A 14,449-nucleotide genomic window follows, 5' to 3' on the forward strand; every position below is an offset into this window, starting at 1 on the left:
TGTTCAAATGTTGATCAGAAATGTTAAGAATAATAAACTAAAAAAATGATAAGCAATTTTATATTTTGCATTTCTTTCTCTTATCCATACCGAACCGTGAAGAAACAAAAACTGAGGCACGTACCAAACCATGCATTTTGTGTACCGTTACACCCTTAATATATATATATATATATATATATATATATATATATATATATATATAGAGAGAGAGAGAGAGAGAGAGAGAGAGAGAGAGAGAGAGAGAGAGAGAGAGAGATATGAACGTAGTTGCAGATTAGTTAGCACTAGTACTGTGCATGTATTACTGTGTAATTATATCCTGTTTTATAATCCCAGTATGAACTGTGTTTCTAAACTGATGTGTTGTTCATACGCTGCTCTGCTTCTGGATCAGTAGTCCAGTCACACAGACACACAGCGTGACTTCTGATTTTAGTTTGCTGTGTTGATGCCATGCCTCTCTTTTTTATTCTACTCTATTAATGTTAACATACAGAAAACTTTAGGGAGAAGAGGAGGAAAGGGGATGGGGTTCGGGAGGTGGGTGCTCTCTGCTCTTGTCACTCATCAGAGCTGTTAAGGAAGAAACATGGAAAATAAGAGCGAGAGAGAGAGAGAGAGAGAGAGAGAGAGAGAGAGAGAGAGAGAGAGAGAAGGAGAGATTAGAATGCAAAGTCTCTTTTCCTTTGTTGCTGGTCAGTGCTAATGAGGAAATAACAGAGAATGGAAAATAACAGAGAGAGAGAGCGAGAGAGAGAGAGAGAGAGAGAGAGAGGGAGAGAAAAAGTGGGAGGGAGAGAGAGGTGGAGAAAGAGACACTGAATGTTTAAGTATTAACTAAAGCACAATTTCCAAACTCCTCTTCTCTTCTCTTCTCTTCTCTTCTCTTCTCTTCTCTTCTCTTCTCTTCTCTTCTCTTCTCTTCTCTTTTTTTTCTGTTGGCTATTGAAGTATTCACACAATAGAAAAATACAACTGAATGTTACGCTGCTTGATGTCTGCTAATGGAGAGGACATGACATTAATGCTAGTTAGTGTCACTGGTTTGCTGATGTTCACATTAAGCTGTTCTTTCAAGCTGTATAGCAGAGCTGAAGTAACGTAAAGTCGGGCTTATAGTGATGTACTATAAAGAAATTTCTGTTCGACTGAGCAGATAGAGTATTTTCCAATCGATTTGCGTATGACCTAAAAAAAAACCTCCGTAAGTCGCCTTGTAGGCTTAACAGTAACCAGTTAAAACCCATGTTTCCACATGACACCAGCTTGTGGATTCCACTTGATTCAAAATGTTAACCATTTGTGTTTTAATCACAGAGCTTAGCGGGTGTGAAAACAATAATATAAATACTCTAAATTTACCCATGGATGAACATTTACAGCATTCAGAAGACACGCTGATCCTGGACGACGAACGTGCGCTAGTTAAATAGTTCAGACTCTAAGAATACACTGGTTTTAAAAGTTGAGTTTAGGTTTTTCAGTGTAACTCTTGGTTTTATTTTTTTTGGTCCTCACTTTTTGCTTGAAGAGTAGGTGGTCAGCTGATCAGACAGCCAAGAAGTTCAGACAGTCATGTCACTAACTGGGTGAGGAGAATCTAAATCTCAAAGTCTTAGCTGGGTCAGACTTTCTAGCGACCCAAAGGTAGGGCAGAGCTGGTCTTGTTTTGGTTTGGTTAACCATCTGATTCAGGAAGCTACAGAAATCCAGTGGACAGAACGAGCTGCATTCTGGATCAGTGGCATGCTGCTTTCACCTCTGTAGATGGCCAGATAATGCTAACAGTGTAAAGGAGACATTGGTTGTCCAGAATGTTTAAATTTGTATGTAAATTGATCAAGGGAGCAAGCTTTAGAAAATACCCGTCAAAATGATCTACTGTACCTACATTAAAAAAAGCCAAATATATACACCGACCAGGCACAATATTATGACCTTATAACATTATGAGTGGTGAAGTGAATAACTGATTATAAGGATTTGAATGAGTTTGACGAGGGCTAAATTGTGATGTCTAGACGACTGGGTCAGAGCATCTCCTAAACTGCAGCTCTTGTGGAAGGTTCCTGGTCTGCAGTGGTCAGTATCTATTAAAAGTGATCCAAGAAAGGAACAGTGTAGAACTGGTGACAGGACCGTGGGAAACTGAGGCACACTGATTCACATGGGGAGCTAAGGCTGGCCCGTGTGGTCCGATCCAACAGACAAGATGCTGTAGCTCAAACTGCTGAAGAAGTTCATGCTATTGGTGTTCAATGGGTCAGAGCTGTTTCGCAGCAGAAGGGGGACCAACACAATATTAGGCAGGTGGTCATAATGTTATGTCTGATAGGTGTGTGTAAATATATAAATATATATTTACACACACACACACACACACACACACACACACACACACACACACACAACTGCATAAACCCTTATGGCATGATAATTTAATACTGTACATTTATGGTCACTACCTTAGGCTACGTCTACACTTATCCCGATCAATTTAGAAAAGTTTTTTAGGTGGCACTGGAGGTAGCAGAGCTGAAGATGTTGAGGTTTTTGTTGGGAGTGACGACAATTTACAGGATTAGAAATAAGTTTATTAGAGGGACAGAGCATGTAGGACATTTTGGACACAAGGTGAGGGAGGTGAGATTGAGATGATTTGGACATGTGCAGAGAAGGGACATAAGGTATATCGGTAGGAGAATGCTGAGGATGGAGCCACCAGGAAGGAGGAAAAGAGGAAGACCAAGGAGGAGGTTTTAGGATGTGGTGAGGGAGGACATGCAGGAAGTTGGTGTGAAAGAGGCAGATGTAGAGGACAGGGGGTATGGAGATGGATGATCTGCTGTGGCGACCCCTAATAGGAGCAGCCGAAAGAAAAAAAAAAGGCTTCACTACCACACTTAAATTTTCAATCGTTCCTTAAAAGTTGCTTATTCGGGCTGAAACGTCAAAAATTATTCCCTGTACTGCACACGAGCAAAAGATTCATGGACCTGCGTTACTTTACGGCGCTACGTAACGTTGCAGCAATGACTACAAACCACACTTAGAGAAAGGTGCTATTTGCCCTCTTTTTTATACAAGCTCACAAATGCTGAGGATTGGCTATGGTTGCTGTGACAGACATGAGAGGGTATGCCATCCCTCCTGCTCTGAAAACATTGTCACTTTTTCCCCACCTGGATAACCGGACTCGTGATCTCAGCATAATGTGGCGAATTTGTTCCACAACATGGGAGATTAAACTGTAATTAGATTTGTCTGGATTTGTTGTCCAAGATGGAACACATATCACATGCACACAGTCAGCGTGTTTGGCACGTACTCACTGTAGAGTTTGGTGCTGGATTTGTCATCATTTGGATCACTTGTTTTCTCCCGGTCGTTCTGTGGCTCTTAAAGATTAATAGCTTTATGAATTTTGAATTTTGATACAGAAATATCTGATACAGTATTCATTGTAGCTTTAAATATGTTAAATCGTTTTTTTGTTTCATATATACAATTCTAAAGCACAGCGTCTTACTTCTAACTTTCCTCTAAAGTCTCATAAAGTGCTAGTTTTTTAAAGGCGGGGCTTATGGATCTAACAAAAAGGCATCCATCATGAGATTTTTACGATTTTGACTGCTTTATTTCCTGTTAGGTTTGTCTCTAAGATAGCTGCAACACTCATTCTTGTTCAGTTTCTCCAATACGGTTCTGGGAATATCGGTCAGGACGTGTATGAAAGTTTTCCAAAGTTTAATAATAGATAGAATGGAGATATGGAACTCTGTGACTACTATGAGACCATTGCGTTGCATATCAGTACAAACGTAAGCGTTCATCATAAAAATATGAAGGTACCTCAACATTAGCTCAACATTTGCGATCATCGTAGATCCAACACTAGCTTCTCCATGCCAGAGCCTTTAAACACCAGTGTCCAAACTCCACATGCAGTGGGATCCAATTGGCACTGGGACGTCTCTAGATGGTTCGGGATGTTTGCGGGTCGGCATCTACTTCTTTAAAGGTCCACAATCTTTATAAGGTGGGACGTGACTGGGGCTGGAGCAACCTCAGGATGCCTCGGAATGGCTAGTAACCTATTGTTAAGCCGGTTGAGTAATAACAGATTAAACACTCTTGGGATTTTCCATAGTTGTATTTTTTCACTTTGAAAACTTGTTAAACCAATGTTTTTCCATCACTTCGAAAAAAGTCCTACAAACATGCAGCCAACTGACTCCAGGTTATACTGTGCTTCAAAAAAATGTCTTTCCGGTTGTCCAATATGGCTGCCACCTTAACATTACAACTTTTCATCTACACAGGAAAATTTTGCCCATGTGTATAGAATATAGAAAACTCTTTCCTAAACCACAACAGCATGCTGCTGATGTTTCAGGTACATTATAATCATATTTTTGTAGTACAAAACTGCGAGAACGTCACACCAAATATCTTGGCTGATTGATTACAGCTGGGGTAGATGCACAACAGAACCCTATTAATATATAATTATAGAGAAGAATTATGTGAAGAGTTTGTGGTGACACAGCTCTATGTACACAAGACAATAACTATTGCCTGCTTTTATTCTTTCTTCTTTTTTTTTTTTTTTTTTTTTTTTACTGTTCATGCTTCATTTTCACTGTTGCACATTAGAATCCGAAAGCAACTAATATGCTTGAATCTGTCGAATACTAACCATTTCTCATGCTTCCGAAGTTTTTGTTTTCTCTCTTATTTCAATGACCTACAGGGTTCTGTGTGGCTTTGATGAATATATATCATGACTTCATCAAAGCGGTTGGCAAAGTGATTTCTCATCTGTGTTTTTTTTATTATTTATGTTTTCTCTCTTTTCTGCTTTAAAAATAACTCTGTCATTTGTGTTGTTGGGAAAAGTGATGGCCGTGGCATCGGGGTGTCTGATTTCAGCAGGGTTGGGATCCACATAGGGTCCTGATCAGACTAACTCTTTTTCTATATATAGATTTTAGCTAAAAAAGAAAAAAACATTAATAAATATATGGCAAAGAATTTTCATAAAATGTTTTTTTTTATATTAATAAAAAAATACAATATAATTATTATTAAAAAATATATTATAATATTATAAAAATAACATACAAATATAGAATGAATACAATTGTTAAAAATAATATAAAATATAATTGTATACATTTTATATTATATTATTGCAGAAGTTTTAAGAGGCTATGCATTATAATATTTTTGTCTTTTTTGTTTTCACAATGTTATTTTCTCGTGACTTTGACATAAACATTGTTAGCTTGTGATCAGTAATTAGAAGTTGACGAAAAACAACTTTTGTTATCTTGCGATCACGTGAAAACGGAAGAAAAATATTGTTATGCGTGGCCTCTTAGGACTTGTGTTTATTATATATTACTATATATTGGGATGTGGTAGCTCACTCACAGTCATTGGACTTTGGTTCAGAAGGTCATTAGTTCAAATCCCGGCACCACAAAGTCACTGCTGGGCTTTTGAGCAAAGCCATTAAACCTCACCTGCTTATCTGTAAGTCGCTCTGGATAAGAGCATCAGCCAAATGCCATAAATGTAAATCAGTTTTCGTTTTATGGAGGATTATTTATGATTATTTTTTTTATGTTAAGAAAATGCTAAATAAAATTGAAATAAGGTTTTCAACAGATGTTAATGGCATTAATTGCCTTTGTCCCTGATCTTCAAACAGACGTGTCGACCTAATGTTACAAAAAACATAAAAGTTAAAAGTTTTTGTCTAAAATAAATAAAGAAAAATCTCAGTCTAGAGAAAGTCCAGAGCTTGTGACCTCAGCCCTGCAACTCTGAACCCTTCTGTATGCCGTCTCACTGACCCAGCCCATTCTCGGTTTTTCTCTAAAAGAATTGTATGGAACAGTGTGGAATTCCGACCTCTTACGTTCTGCCTCTTCTTTGTTTTGCCTCTCCTCATTTCCACAGCAAGTAGATGTGGAAAAATGGGTATGTCTGCATTTTTATGCACGCAAAGCATCAGCCAGCTCTGACAACCCTGTTCGCCTGCCAGTCATCTTTCAGGCAATATTCTGCATCAAAGATGAACTACAGCTACCCACACACACACACACACACACACACACACACACACACACACACACACACCACACACACCATCCACAAAGCAGCAATATCCTCACCTAGGCTCACATTAATTATTTAAGATATATTCAAGAAATAAAAAAAAATATTGTTCATTATGCTGACCAAAAAAACTCTTATTGGCTGCCTGGTCATTATGCAAACCAAAAATATGTGAAATAAATGACAAATCTTTCTCTATTGCCAGAATAGACGTTTTTTCCTGGGAAAATTGATCCAGAATATTGTCTGAAGATTATATAAACTCCTCCCATTTTTTTGTTTTTAGGTCACAACCCATTTCACATTTCATATCATACAGGACCATTTGTATATGATCTGGACTGAATGTAAATGAGCTAAAAGGCCATTCATTAAAAGTCTTTCTGTGAACGTGACTTCTGTCAGCAGGATGTGTTCCTGAATCACCGTCCGTTTTATTACAGCCACTTATCGGTGTGTGCCTCCTTCTCCTATAACTGAGCGCCAATCTCGATATATCTCCCAATAAAACGTGCTTCAGTGTTAGTATTTGAGGACTTTTTATCCTGTTTACTGATCAGAGTCTATACTGTATAATATTGCTTGTGTTCCTCGAGTGTTGGGCTAAGCAAAGTTTTTTCATGCATTCAAAATAAGCCAAGCCCAAAATACAGTATTAAGCATTTTAACTATAATTTGGTAATCGATTATTCAGACTATGATATATATATATATATATATATATATATATATATATATATATATATATATATATATATATATATATTCTTCTTTAATTAAGACATTTTAAAGCGTATAGTAGCTGCTCGTTGAGGAGTGCATGGGGGATTTCTCCTTGAACAAATTCACTCATGCTGGGTTGTGAAAACAGTGAAAGGTTAAACCATTTGTGTAAATCAACATTTGTACTGTTTTTAATGATAATTGCATATGGCAAGTTGTCAACCATGTTTTAAAAAATTATATAAAATATTATAAAATTTTTGTTAAAAAAAAACATTTTGTTTAGCTGTGGAGATATAAGCATCTAGAATATATAATTCATTTAATTTTGTATAATAATTAAATTATATATGGATAAATTAAATATATAAACGTTGAAAACGAGCATTTGAACGTAGTGAAGTCGCAGTAAATCATGTTTGAAAACAGATAAGTTACTGTTGTAGTGGACAGAGGCTATAAAAGGAGAATGGAACGGAGAAACCCAGCAAGCTAACAGCCTCGATAAAAAAAACAGAAAATAAATGCATGAAAACCACTACAGTGACAAAAAAATGTTCTCGTTTACTGCTGCTGTTATTTGCTGCTTTTAGATTTAGTGTTTGTTCACACCTTTTTAATTGAATCCATCACTATGTCGCGAGGGAACTGATTGCACAACACAGATCCAACAGATCCGGTGCGACTTTCCTGAAGTTACAAACAAACAGTTTACACAATAGCACTTCATTAAACTACACCATATTCACATGATGAGGATTAAACAGATTCTGCTCACCATGCTGATGTTTCAGCTTCATCTGTGTCTTTATAACGGCATTCATTGACAACAAATTATATGATCGATTATTATCAATTTTATCGATTAGTTGTTGCAGCCCTAAAATCAGTGGTCAGAAAAATTTCCAAAAATGAACCAAATGCACTCCTGAAACTCTGTTTGTTCTACTTGTGCTGCAGTGAACAGTTTTTTGGGGGAAAAACTAGAAAAAGAAGAAGGCTTCTTAGGCACAAAGGTCAAATCATGATATCGATTCAAATCTTTGATATAAAATTCAAATTTTTTTTAAACAATTCATCAAAGCTAAATGGAACATCGCAGACTCTTTTTTTTCTGTAAAGAAAACTGTTTTAAGCAATCCCATAACAAGTTGCTTTAATTTATTTAGTAAATTCTTTCTAATGTCCTGAGCAAAGATTTGTTGTTAAGCTCGTTCAAATTTACCATTTTGAGTTTCGCCTACATTTTTTTTTCCGCCTAGAATTCACATGTAGCTAGATAGAAGAGCGTCTAGCTAATATTTTGCTAAAGACGTTTTTGTGATATTTTACATTGTGGTGATTAAACTTTCGTTCCTTGACCTCTACATGGCTTGAGTGGTAGCACCAGGTTAGTGCTATATATATATATATATAGTTTGATTGTTGGCTAGAAAATCTAAATAAATTAACAAATCAGAGTAAATCTTGATAATCTGGACCAGTTTTCCCCTAAAGAAACCTACAGGTAGCTCACTAAAGGGAGGCGCATGAGGCACACAATGACAAGCGACGCGTCACAACGAACAGGAATCTCTTTTCCTGAAAGAACTCGACATTACTAAGGCCTGAACGAGAAAGAGCATGAAGCGTTCACATTTCTCATTTTGCATTCAGCGTGATCCTCACAGGGCTTTAAGGGTGACTATATAAAGCAGCTCGGAGCAATGGGAAAACGCATTAGTACCATTTCTTCATCATGTTCAAAATGACCATTTTATCCAATGCTTTTATGCTGCATTGCATCTGCTGCTGAGTGCTCAGTAAATTGCATCGGCTTCTGTCCTTTCGCATCTGTACCAGTTCATCACTGCATCACCTTTTTAATATGAGCATTGAAGGTGGCTGCATGTCTGCTTTTATGCCCTTTTTGAGGGTCACAGACCCAAGAAGGAACGTCTTTAAGGTCATATAAACATCTCTGACTTGTTGCTAGCATTCCTCCTTTTATTATAGGGAAGGAAAAGATAGTTTTGGTTCTTGATGGTAGCAGTTCTTTTTAGTAGTGTTTAGATTACATATTACACCGTTTTTTTGCAATAGGGTTTATAACAGGGAAAATGGTCAGAATGTACCAAACTGTCAGACCAACAGCCATTGTGGCTTCCCACTATGGCCACCAGAGACTCCAACTAAGGCTTTGTCTACAGTAATCTGGATCAATTCAAAAACCGCATTTTCATCTAAAAACACTCCACGTCCACATTAATCCTGAGCCCATGTCCACAGTAATATGTTTTCTTTTGAAAACGCATATTTTTCTCCCTACTTTGGCCTTTCGTCCACACCAAGACACAGGCAACGGACACACAAAAGAGAGAAATATCCTTTTTTTTTTTTATAAAATGCATTAGTGTGGACAGGACCTTACAAATCACACACACACTGGCCATCTAAATTCCCAAGCTACTGATTGAGCACAGATGTGCTCAATTACACACACACACACACACACACAAAGAGACATTCACAAACTCTCTGTGAAGTAATGCTCAGTTCGACCCAATTTATTGGCTTACCAAGTCTTATAGCTGATGATCTTGTTGCTGAATTGTTTTTTTGTTCTTGGAATCAGTTTCCTCATCAGCATCTGCCTGATTTTGACCTGCCGTTATGGATTTCATTGTTTGGGTTAAGAGTCTTGAGCATCTTGAGTTTCATGACTGAACATCATTTGTCACAGTCTGTGTTCTTTCCCAGAGTTTGTGAATGAAGGTCTCTTTTTTTTGTGTGTGTGTGTGTGTGTGTAAAAAATGTACACGTTTGCTCAATCAATAGCTTGGAGATGCAGAGTGGGAGCGGATGTGTGTTTTTGGAAGTGGAGTTTGCGGCAGCCATATTGAGAGACCTCAGTGGTTGCTGGGATCTGGAGTCCCACAAAACCTTATTGGTGTCCTTCAACAAAAAGAATCCAACAAGCATATTTAGGCAGAAACACATGTATAGCTGGGTATGTTGTTGAATCTGTGTATGGAAAAGTGAATGAATTTTGATTGGACAGCCTTCAAATAATCATGTCAATAAGGGCGTTTTTTGGCATTTATATATTTTTTTAGATTTGAAAATATTAGACATCTAATAGTATAGTGCAACTCAATCAGACATGCTTGTTAAGAGGAATTTTACATTAAATAGGGACTTGGAAATAATTTTTTCTGAAAGATTGGTACTCTGCTAGAAACTCCATGTATAGACTTCAAGACATGACCAGCTGTACTACTTAGTTTGTGGTCATAAGACAAGCCTTCTTTCATTTTTAACATCTACAGTATCTCCTGCTACCATTCTGCTTTTGCACTTTTGGTTTTATGTGCAAGTTGTCATTCTTCCTTATTTTAATTTTTTAATTAAATTTTTATTTTTAAACAAGACAATCACTTATCCGTCTCTGCAAAAGTAGAGATATAACAGCGATCCACGGTTGAGTATTAGCATTTCAGTGCACAGGTTAGGAGAAGTGATAATCAATATTCAATAGAAGGCGAACAGTAAAAGGCTGAAGTATTGATTGAAGAGAGATACGGAAGCGATAGATAGAATGAACATCATTTTTATCTTGAATTGCCAGTGAGCTGGATTTCTCTGGCTGAACAATTTCTCTAAAGGCCAAATCATTTATGAAATATTTTCGTATATTGTCAAAGAGCTTCAAAGAGAAAAAAATAAAGTGTGAACTGGTGTTGGGTTTTAGTCATATTTCCTCTTTAGATTTGGTGATCATTTTGATGCATTTTTCATTATTAACAATATTTATACCTTTTTTCTCATGCCATGCAGAAATTCATGATGAAGGTAAGATTGTGTCTGTGTGTGGGTGTGTGTGTGTGTGTGTGTTTGTGTGTCTTATCATCTCTATTTCTGTTAATGATCACTGTCATTAGAATCCTATGTTCACTATCATATTTTATGTCACTTATATTATTTTTCTGTAAGTTTCTGTGACCACATAGCACCGAATATGTGAAACGTAATAATGGTTAAGAGATTTGGTTCATGTTCACATCATACATCTAAATAGGGGGGAAATAACTATGGTGTAGTTTTTGTATCGACACAGGCTGGTTTTAATAATTCCAAATATTGTCGCATCGGGCGGCAGTTCTGTGGATGGAAATAATCAGAAAAAGATCAGAGAAATATATCTAGGCTGCTTTGATCTGACAGGAAGGTTACAGTAACTCGAATAGCTACTCTTTACAACCGCGATGAGTGGAAACGCATGCCAGAATACACCAACTTTCAGTAGGCTTCTTTGGATTTCATTTAAGTAAGACAGAATTCTGAGCCTTATGTAGTGAGACTGAATGTCATTACTAAAGCAAAAGACCCAGTGAACACAATTTGACATGTCTCCTTTCACTGCAGCCGCAACTGCATCGTCTGCATATATCATCTCTAGCAAAAGCAACAATATTAACCTCATAAAATGATTCCTGTGGATTTTCGTAGTACTTTTGAGTTCTCCAACCACGGAAATCCGGGATTACGGTTTTCCTGGGGTTCAGAAATGAAGGCAAATTGTGTGTTTTTGTGCCGAAAAGGAAACGCAAAAGTATAACTGGTTCATGAAAAAGCTAACCAAATGTTTTGAAATGTTGTGACTGACCTTTCATCACAATGTCCCACTTTTCTTGAAAAGTTCTTGTAAGTGTATCAGTCAAGCTCTAATCAATTTTTTCTTCAGCAACTGTGGGATAATAAAACAGCCATAAAATCCACACGGATATATTTGAGCTTGCGCAGTTTGCTACAGATGCGGTTTGTGAGCTCTGACTAGTGCGCTTTGACCATTCAATCAGAACTTAAAAAAAAATGTAAAAAAAGGCTGACGTTTTTTTGTATCCCTGCTAGATGGCCTCAGTGTCACCAGTGTTAGTTAAAGCAACAGCTTTGCCTTCATGTATTTGATGCTCTTCTGTTGATTCTGAAGGCCTTAAGGCAGATTTCTTTGACCATGGCAACATGTGATGGCTGAAATATGATTGGACAGAAAGTGCAACATTAACATACTCTGCTATATTTCTATAGCTGAAATGCTATAGAAATGTACAGAATAGACAATTGAAAAAATATACAAATGCGTAAAAAAAAATCAGCATAACCGCCCGATTCGAACCAGTCAGTGTTTGCCTCACAGAGTGTATTGAAATCCTGTTTTGCCCCATTTATGAAACCCATCCGCTTTGCTGAAGAAAATAATCGGAAATTGTTTTAGTTGCAGTATCACTGTATGCAACTGTGACAGTAGGTTACCATGGTTACAGTTGATTTTTTGTTTATCAGGTTGTCTAGTAATGTAGAACAGTGATTATACTGACCAGCCAATCAGAGTTTAGTATTCAGACAGACCATAAAAAAAAAAAAAAAAGGATTTGACCAATGCATTGTGAATAGATATGTAATTATGTTTGTGTGTGTTTGTGTGTGTGTGTGTGTCTGTGTGTGTTTGTGGTGGGGGAAATGCTAATAGACCACTTTATAAGACAAATCATCGTTTCTGGTGCTTCACATATACAGTCTGAGACTAAACCGTGTATGTGTGTGAGAGAGAGTCGTTCACAATTCCAGACAAAGTGTTATCACGGTTGGTGTTAATGGTCCATATCAGTGCACCACTCCAGCACCAGCGGGCACGTGATGGTCAATAACTAATAAAATGACAACCAGATCAATCACGTTTCATCGTGCTTTTTGTTTAAACTGACCCGCAGCGTGTTTTAACGCCAGGAACTACATTCAGGGAATTCAATTGCGTTTAGAGCCGTAGTCGTTATCACCCACAAGACAGCTCTCTCGCGTATAATCAGTATTCAATATTGTCCCGATCGGTGCTCACTTGTCCGTTATTGTTTCAGAAGGGCTTGTGAACGCACAGCGATGGTAGCTGCAAGGTCGTAGTTTGGCTAAACAGCTAAATGGGAAACATCCGTAAATTGGTTTGAAGGAACGCTCCAACTTAAGCCATTATCTTCCGTCTCTGAAGTGCTCGTTCGCAGTAATCACTCATCACGCCACAGGTGCTTCGGATAAACATCAGGTTGGAAAGCAGCGGAGGATCGTTTTTTTTTTCTTGCTGTTCCGGATGTCACCTGCAGCTGTTTCCTCCACTCAGACAATACAATCTGCCCATGTACTGTAAACATTGCTTAGAAAAACTGCCAGCTGAAATTGTGTGTATGCTTTATTTTGTAACCGTACGTGTGTGTATGTGTGTGTGTGTGTTTTTGTAGACAGCTCAGGGTGGAGGTCATCGCACTCTTCTCTACGGCCATGCTGTCTTACTCAGGCACTCCTACAGTGGAATGGTAAGTCAATTGTGTGTGTGTGTGTGTGTGTGTGTGTGTGTGTGTGTGTGTGTGTGTGTGTGTGTGTGTGTGTGTGTGTGTGCACACTATAGACAGTCATTTTGCAGTAAATTACATGAATGCAGCATTTCTTTAAAGCAATCTTCAGTGAACACGTTTGTAGTTAATTGGATTTAGAATCTGCTCTCAAAATACTGGTAATTGGTATAAATCTGGAAAAATTAATGATGTCCTTGGGAAAAGCGATTTTTGTAAACACCACACGTATATACCTCATTTTAACACACACCGGCATGTAGCTGTGCATGATAATTAGTAGACACAGTATGTATGCTTAAGCTGTGCTTGGAGATCAATAGGTTACATACTGTCATACTGAAATGACAATGACTGTTTGAACAGTCTAAAATAAATGTGAAATAAAAGACCTGTTTTTGGTATTAGTATGTTTTCATACACCAAATACATCTAATGATATAACACAACTTAACTAGACCTGCTTTCAGCGAGGAATTTTACTTCAAAAATATTTGATGTCGTCTTTATTGAATTTTCTTTACACTCTGATGTGAAGTCCTTGGTGATTTTGGATGCCCATTTCCTCACTCTGATAGTGTACAGTTTGTGAAGAATAGGAACAGAGGAGCACCAATAATCTTCTCAGCATTCCGGGCTGTAATCAACAGTCTTCTACACCACGTTCCATTTTAGTGTTTAGTGTCCAAGTGTTTGCTTTGTGGGTCTGCAGTGGAGCTATGAGTATGTTGCAATTAATGTAAAGATGCTTCACATACTCACTCACGGCACACTCTGTAGAGGTGTTTGAGTATCTCATACAGACTCTGTGTTGTTATTTTTGACACTGCCTGACACACTGTTATCTGTTTGAGCTAAAAGAAGTAATAGCAGCCATAGTGATGCTGATTCACTTTGCTCCTCAGGACAAGCTTCACAATGGATAATTAAATTTGTCATATAAAAATGACAGTGAATAATCTGAGTTCTTCTTTTATACAGGCATATTAAAGTGTTTTAGGAACATGTAAGGCTGGCACAGGACATGTATGAGGACAGTGTGACAGCAGTGAAGTGTGCAGTAGGAACAACAGACTGGTTCAAGGTGGTGGTTGGACTGCATCAAGGATCGGATTTGAGCCCTTTCCTCTTTGCAGTGGTGATGGACACGTTGACGGATGAGGTCAGACAGGGGTCTCTGTGAACTATAACATGCTGAAGAGAAGGGGAATGAAAGT

At 37.7% G+C, this 14,449-nt stretch overlaps 1 protein-coding gene across 8 annotated transcripts in view; it reads left to right on the top strand.

The window, feature by feature from the left end:
* ryr2a (ryanodine receptor 2a (cardiac)) overlaps positions 1 to 14,449 on the top strand; it is a 219,211-nt gene that overhangs the window by 67,154 nt on the left and 137,608 nt on the right. For 4 of the 8 annotated variants that reach the window (XM_046854545.1, XM_046854546.1, XM_046854547.1 and 1 more), the window contains exons 4-6: positions 5,971 to 5,991; positions 10,669 to 10,683; positions 13,122 to 13,196. In XM_046854545.1, the coding sequence (XP_046710501.1) occupies positions 5,971 to 5,991; positions 10,669 to 10,683; positions 13,122 to 13,196 (111 nt within the window). The remainder of the gene's footprint in view (positions 1 to 5,970; positions 5,992 to 10,668; positions 10,684 to 13,121; positions 13,197 to 14,449) is intronic. The other 4 variants (XM_046854550.1, XM_046854552.1, XM_046854553.1 and 1 more) reach the window with 2 other exon arrangements.

The sequence above is a fragment of the Silurus meridionalis genome, chromosome 7 (genome assembly GCF_014805685.1).
Source record: "Silurus meridionalis isolate SWU-2019-XX chromosome 7, ASM1480568v1, whole genome shotgun sequence".
NCBI lineage: Eukaryota > Metazoa > Chordata > Actinopteri > Siluriformes > Siluridae > Silurus > Silurus meridionalis.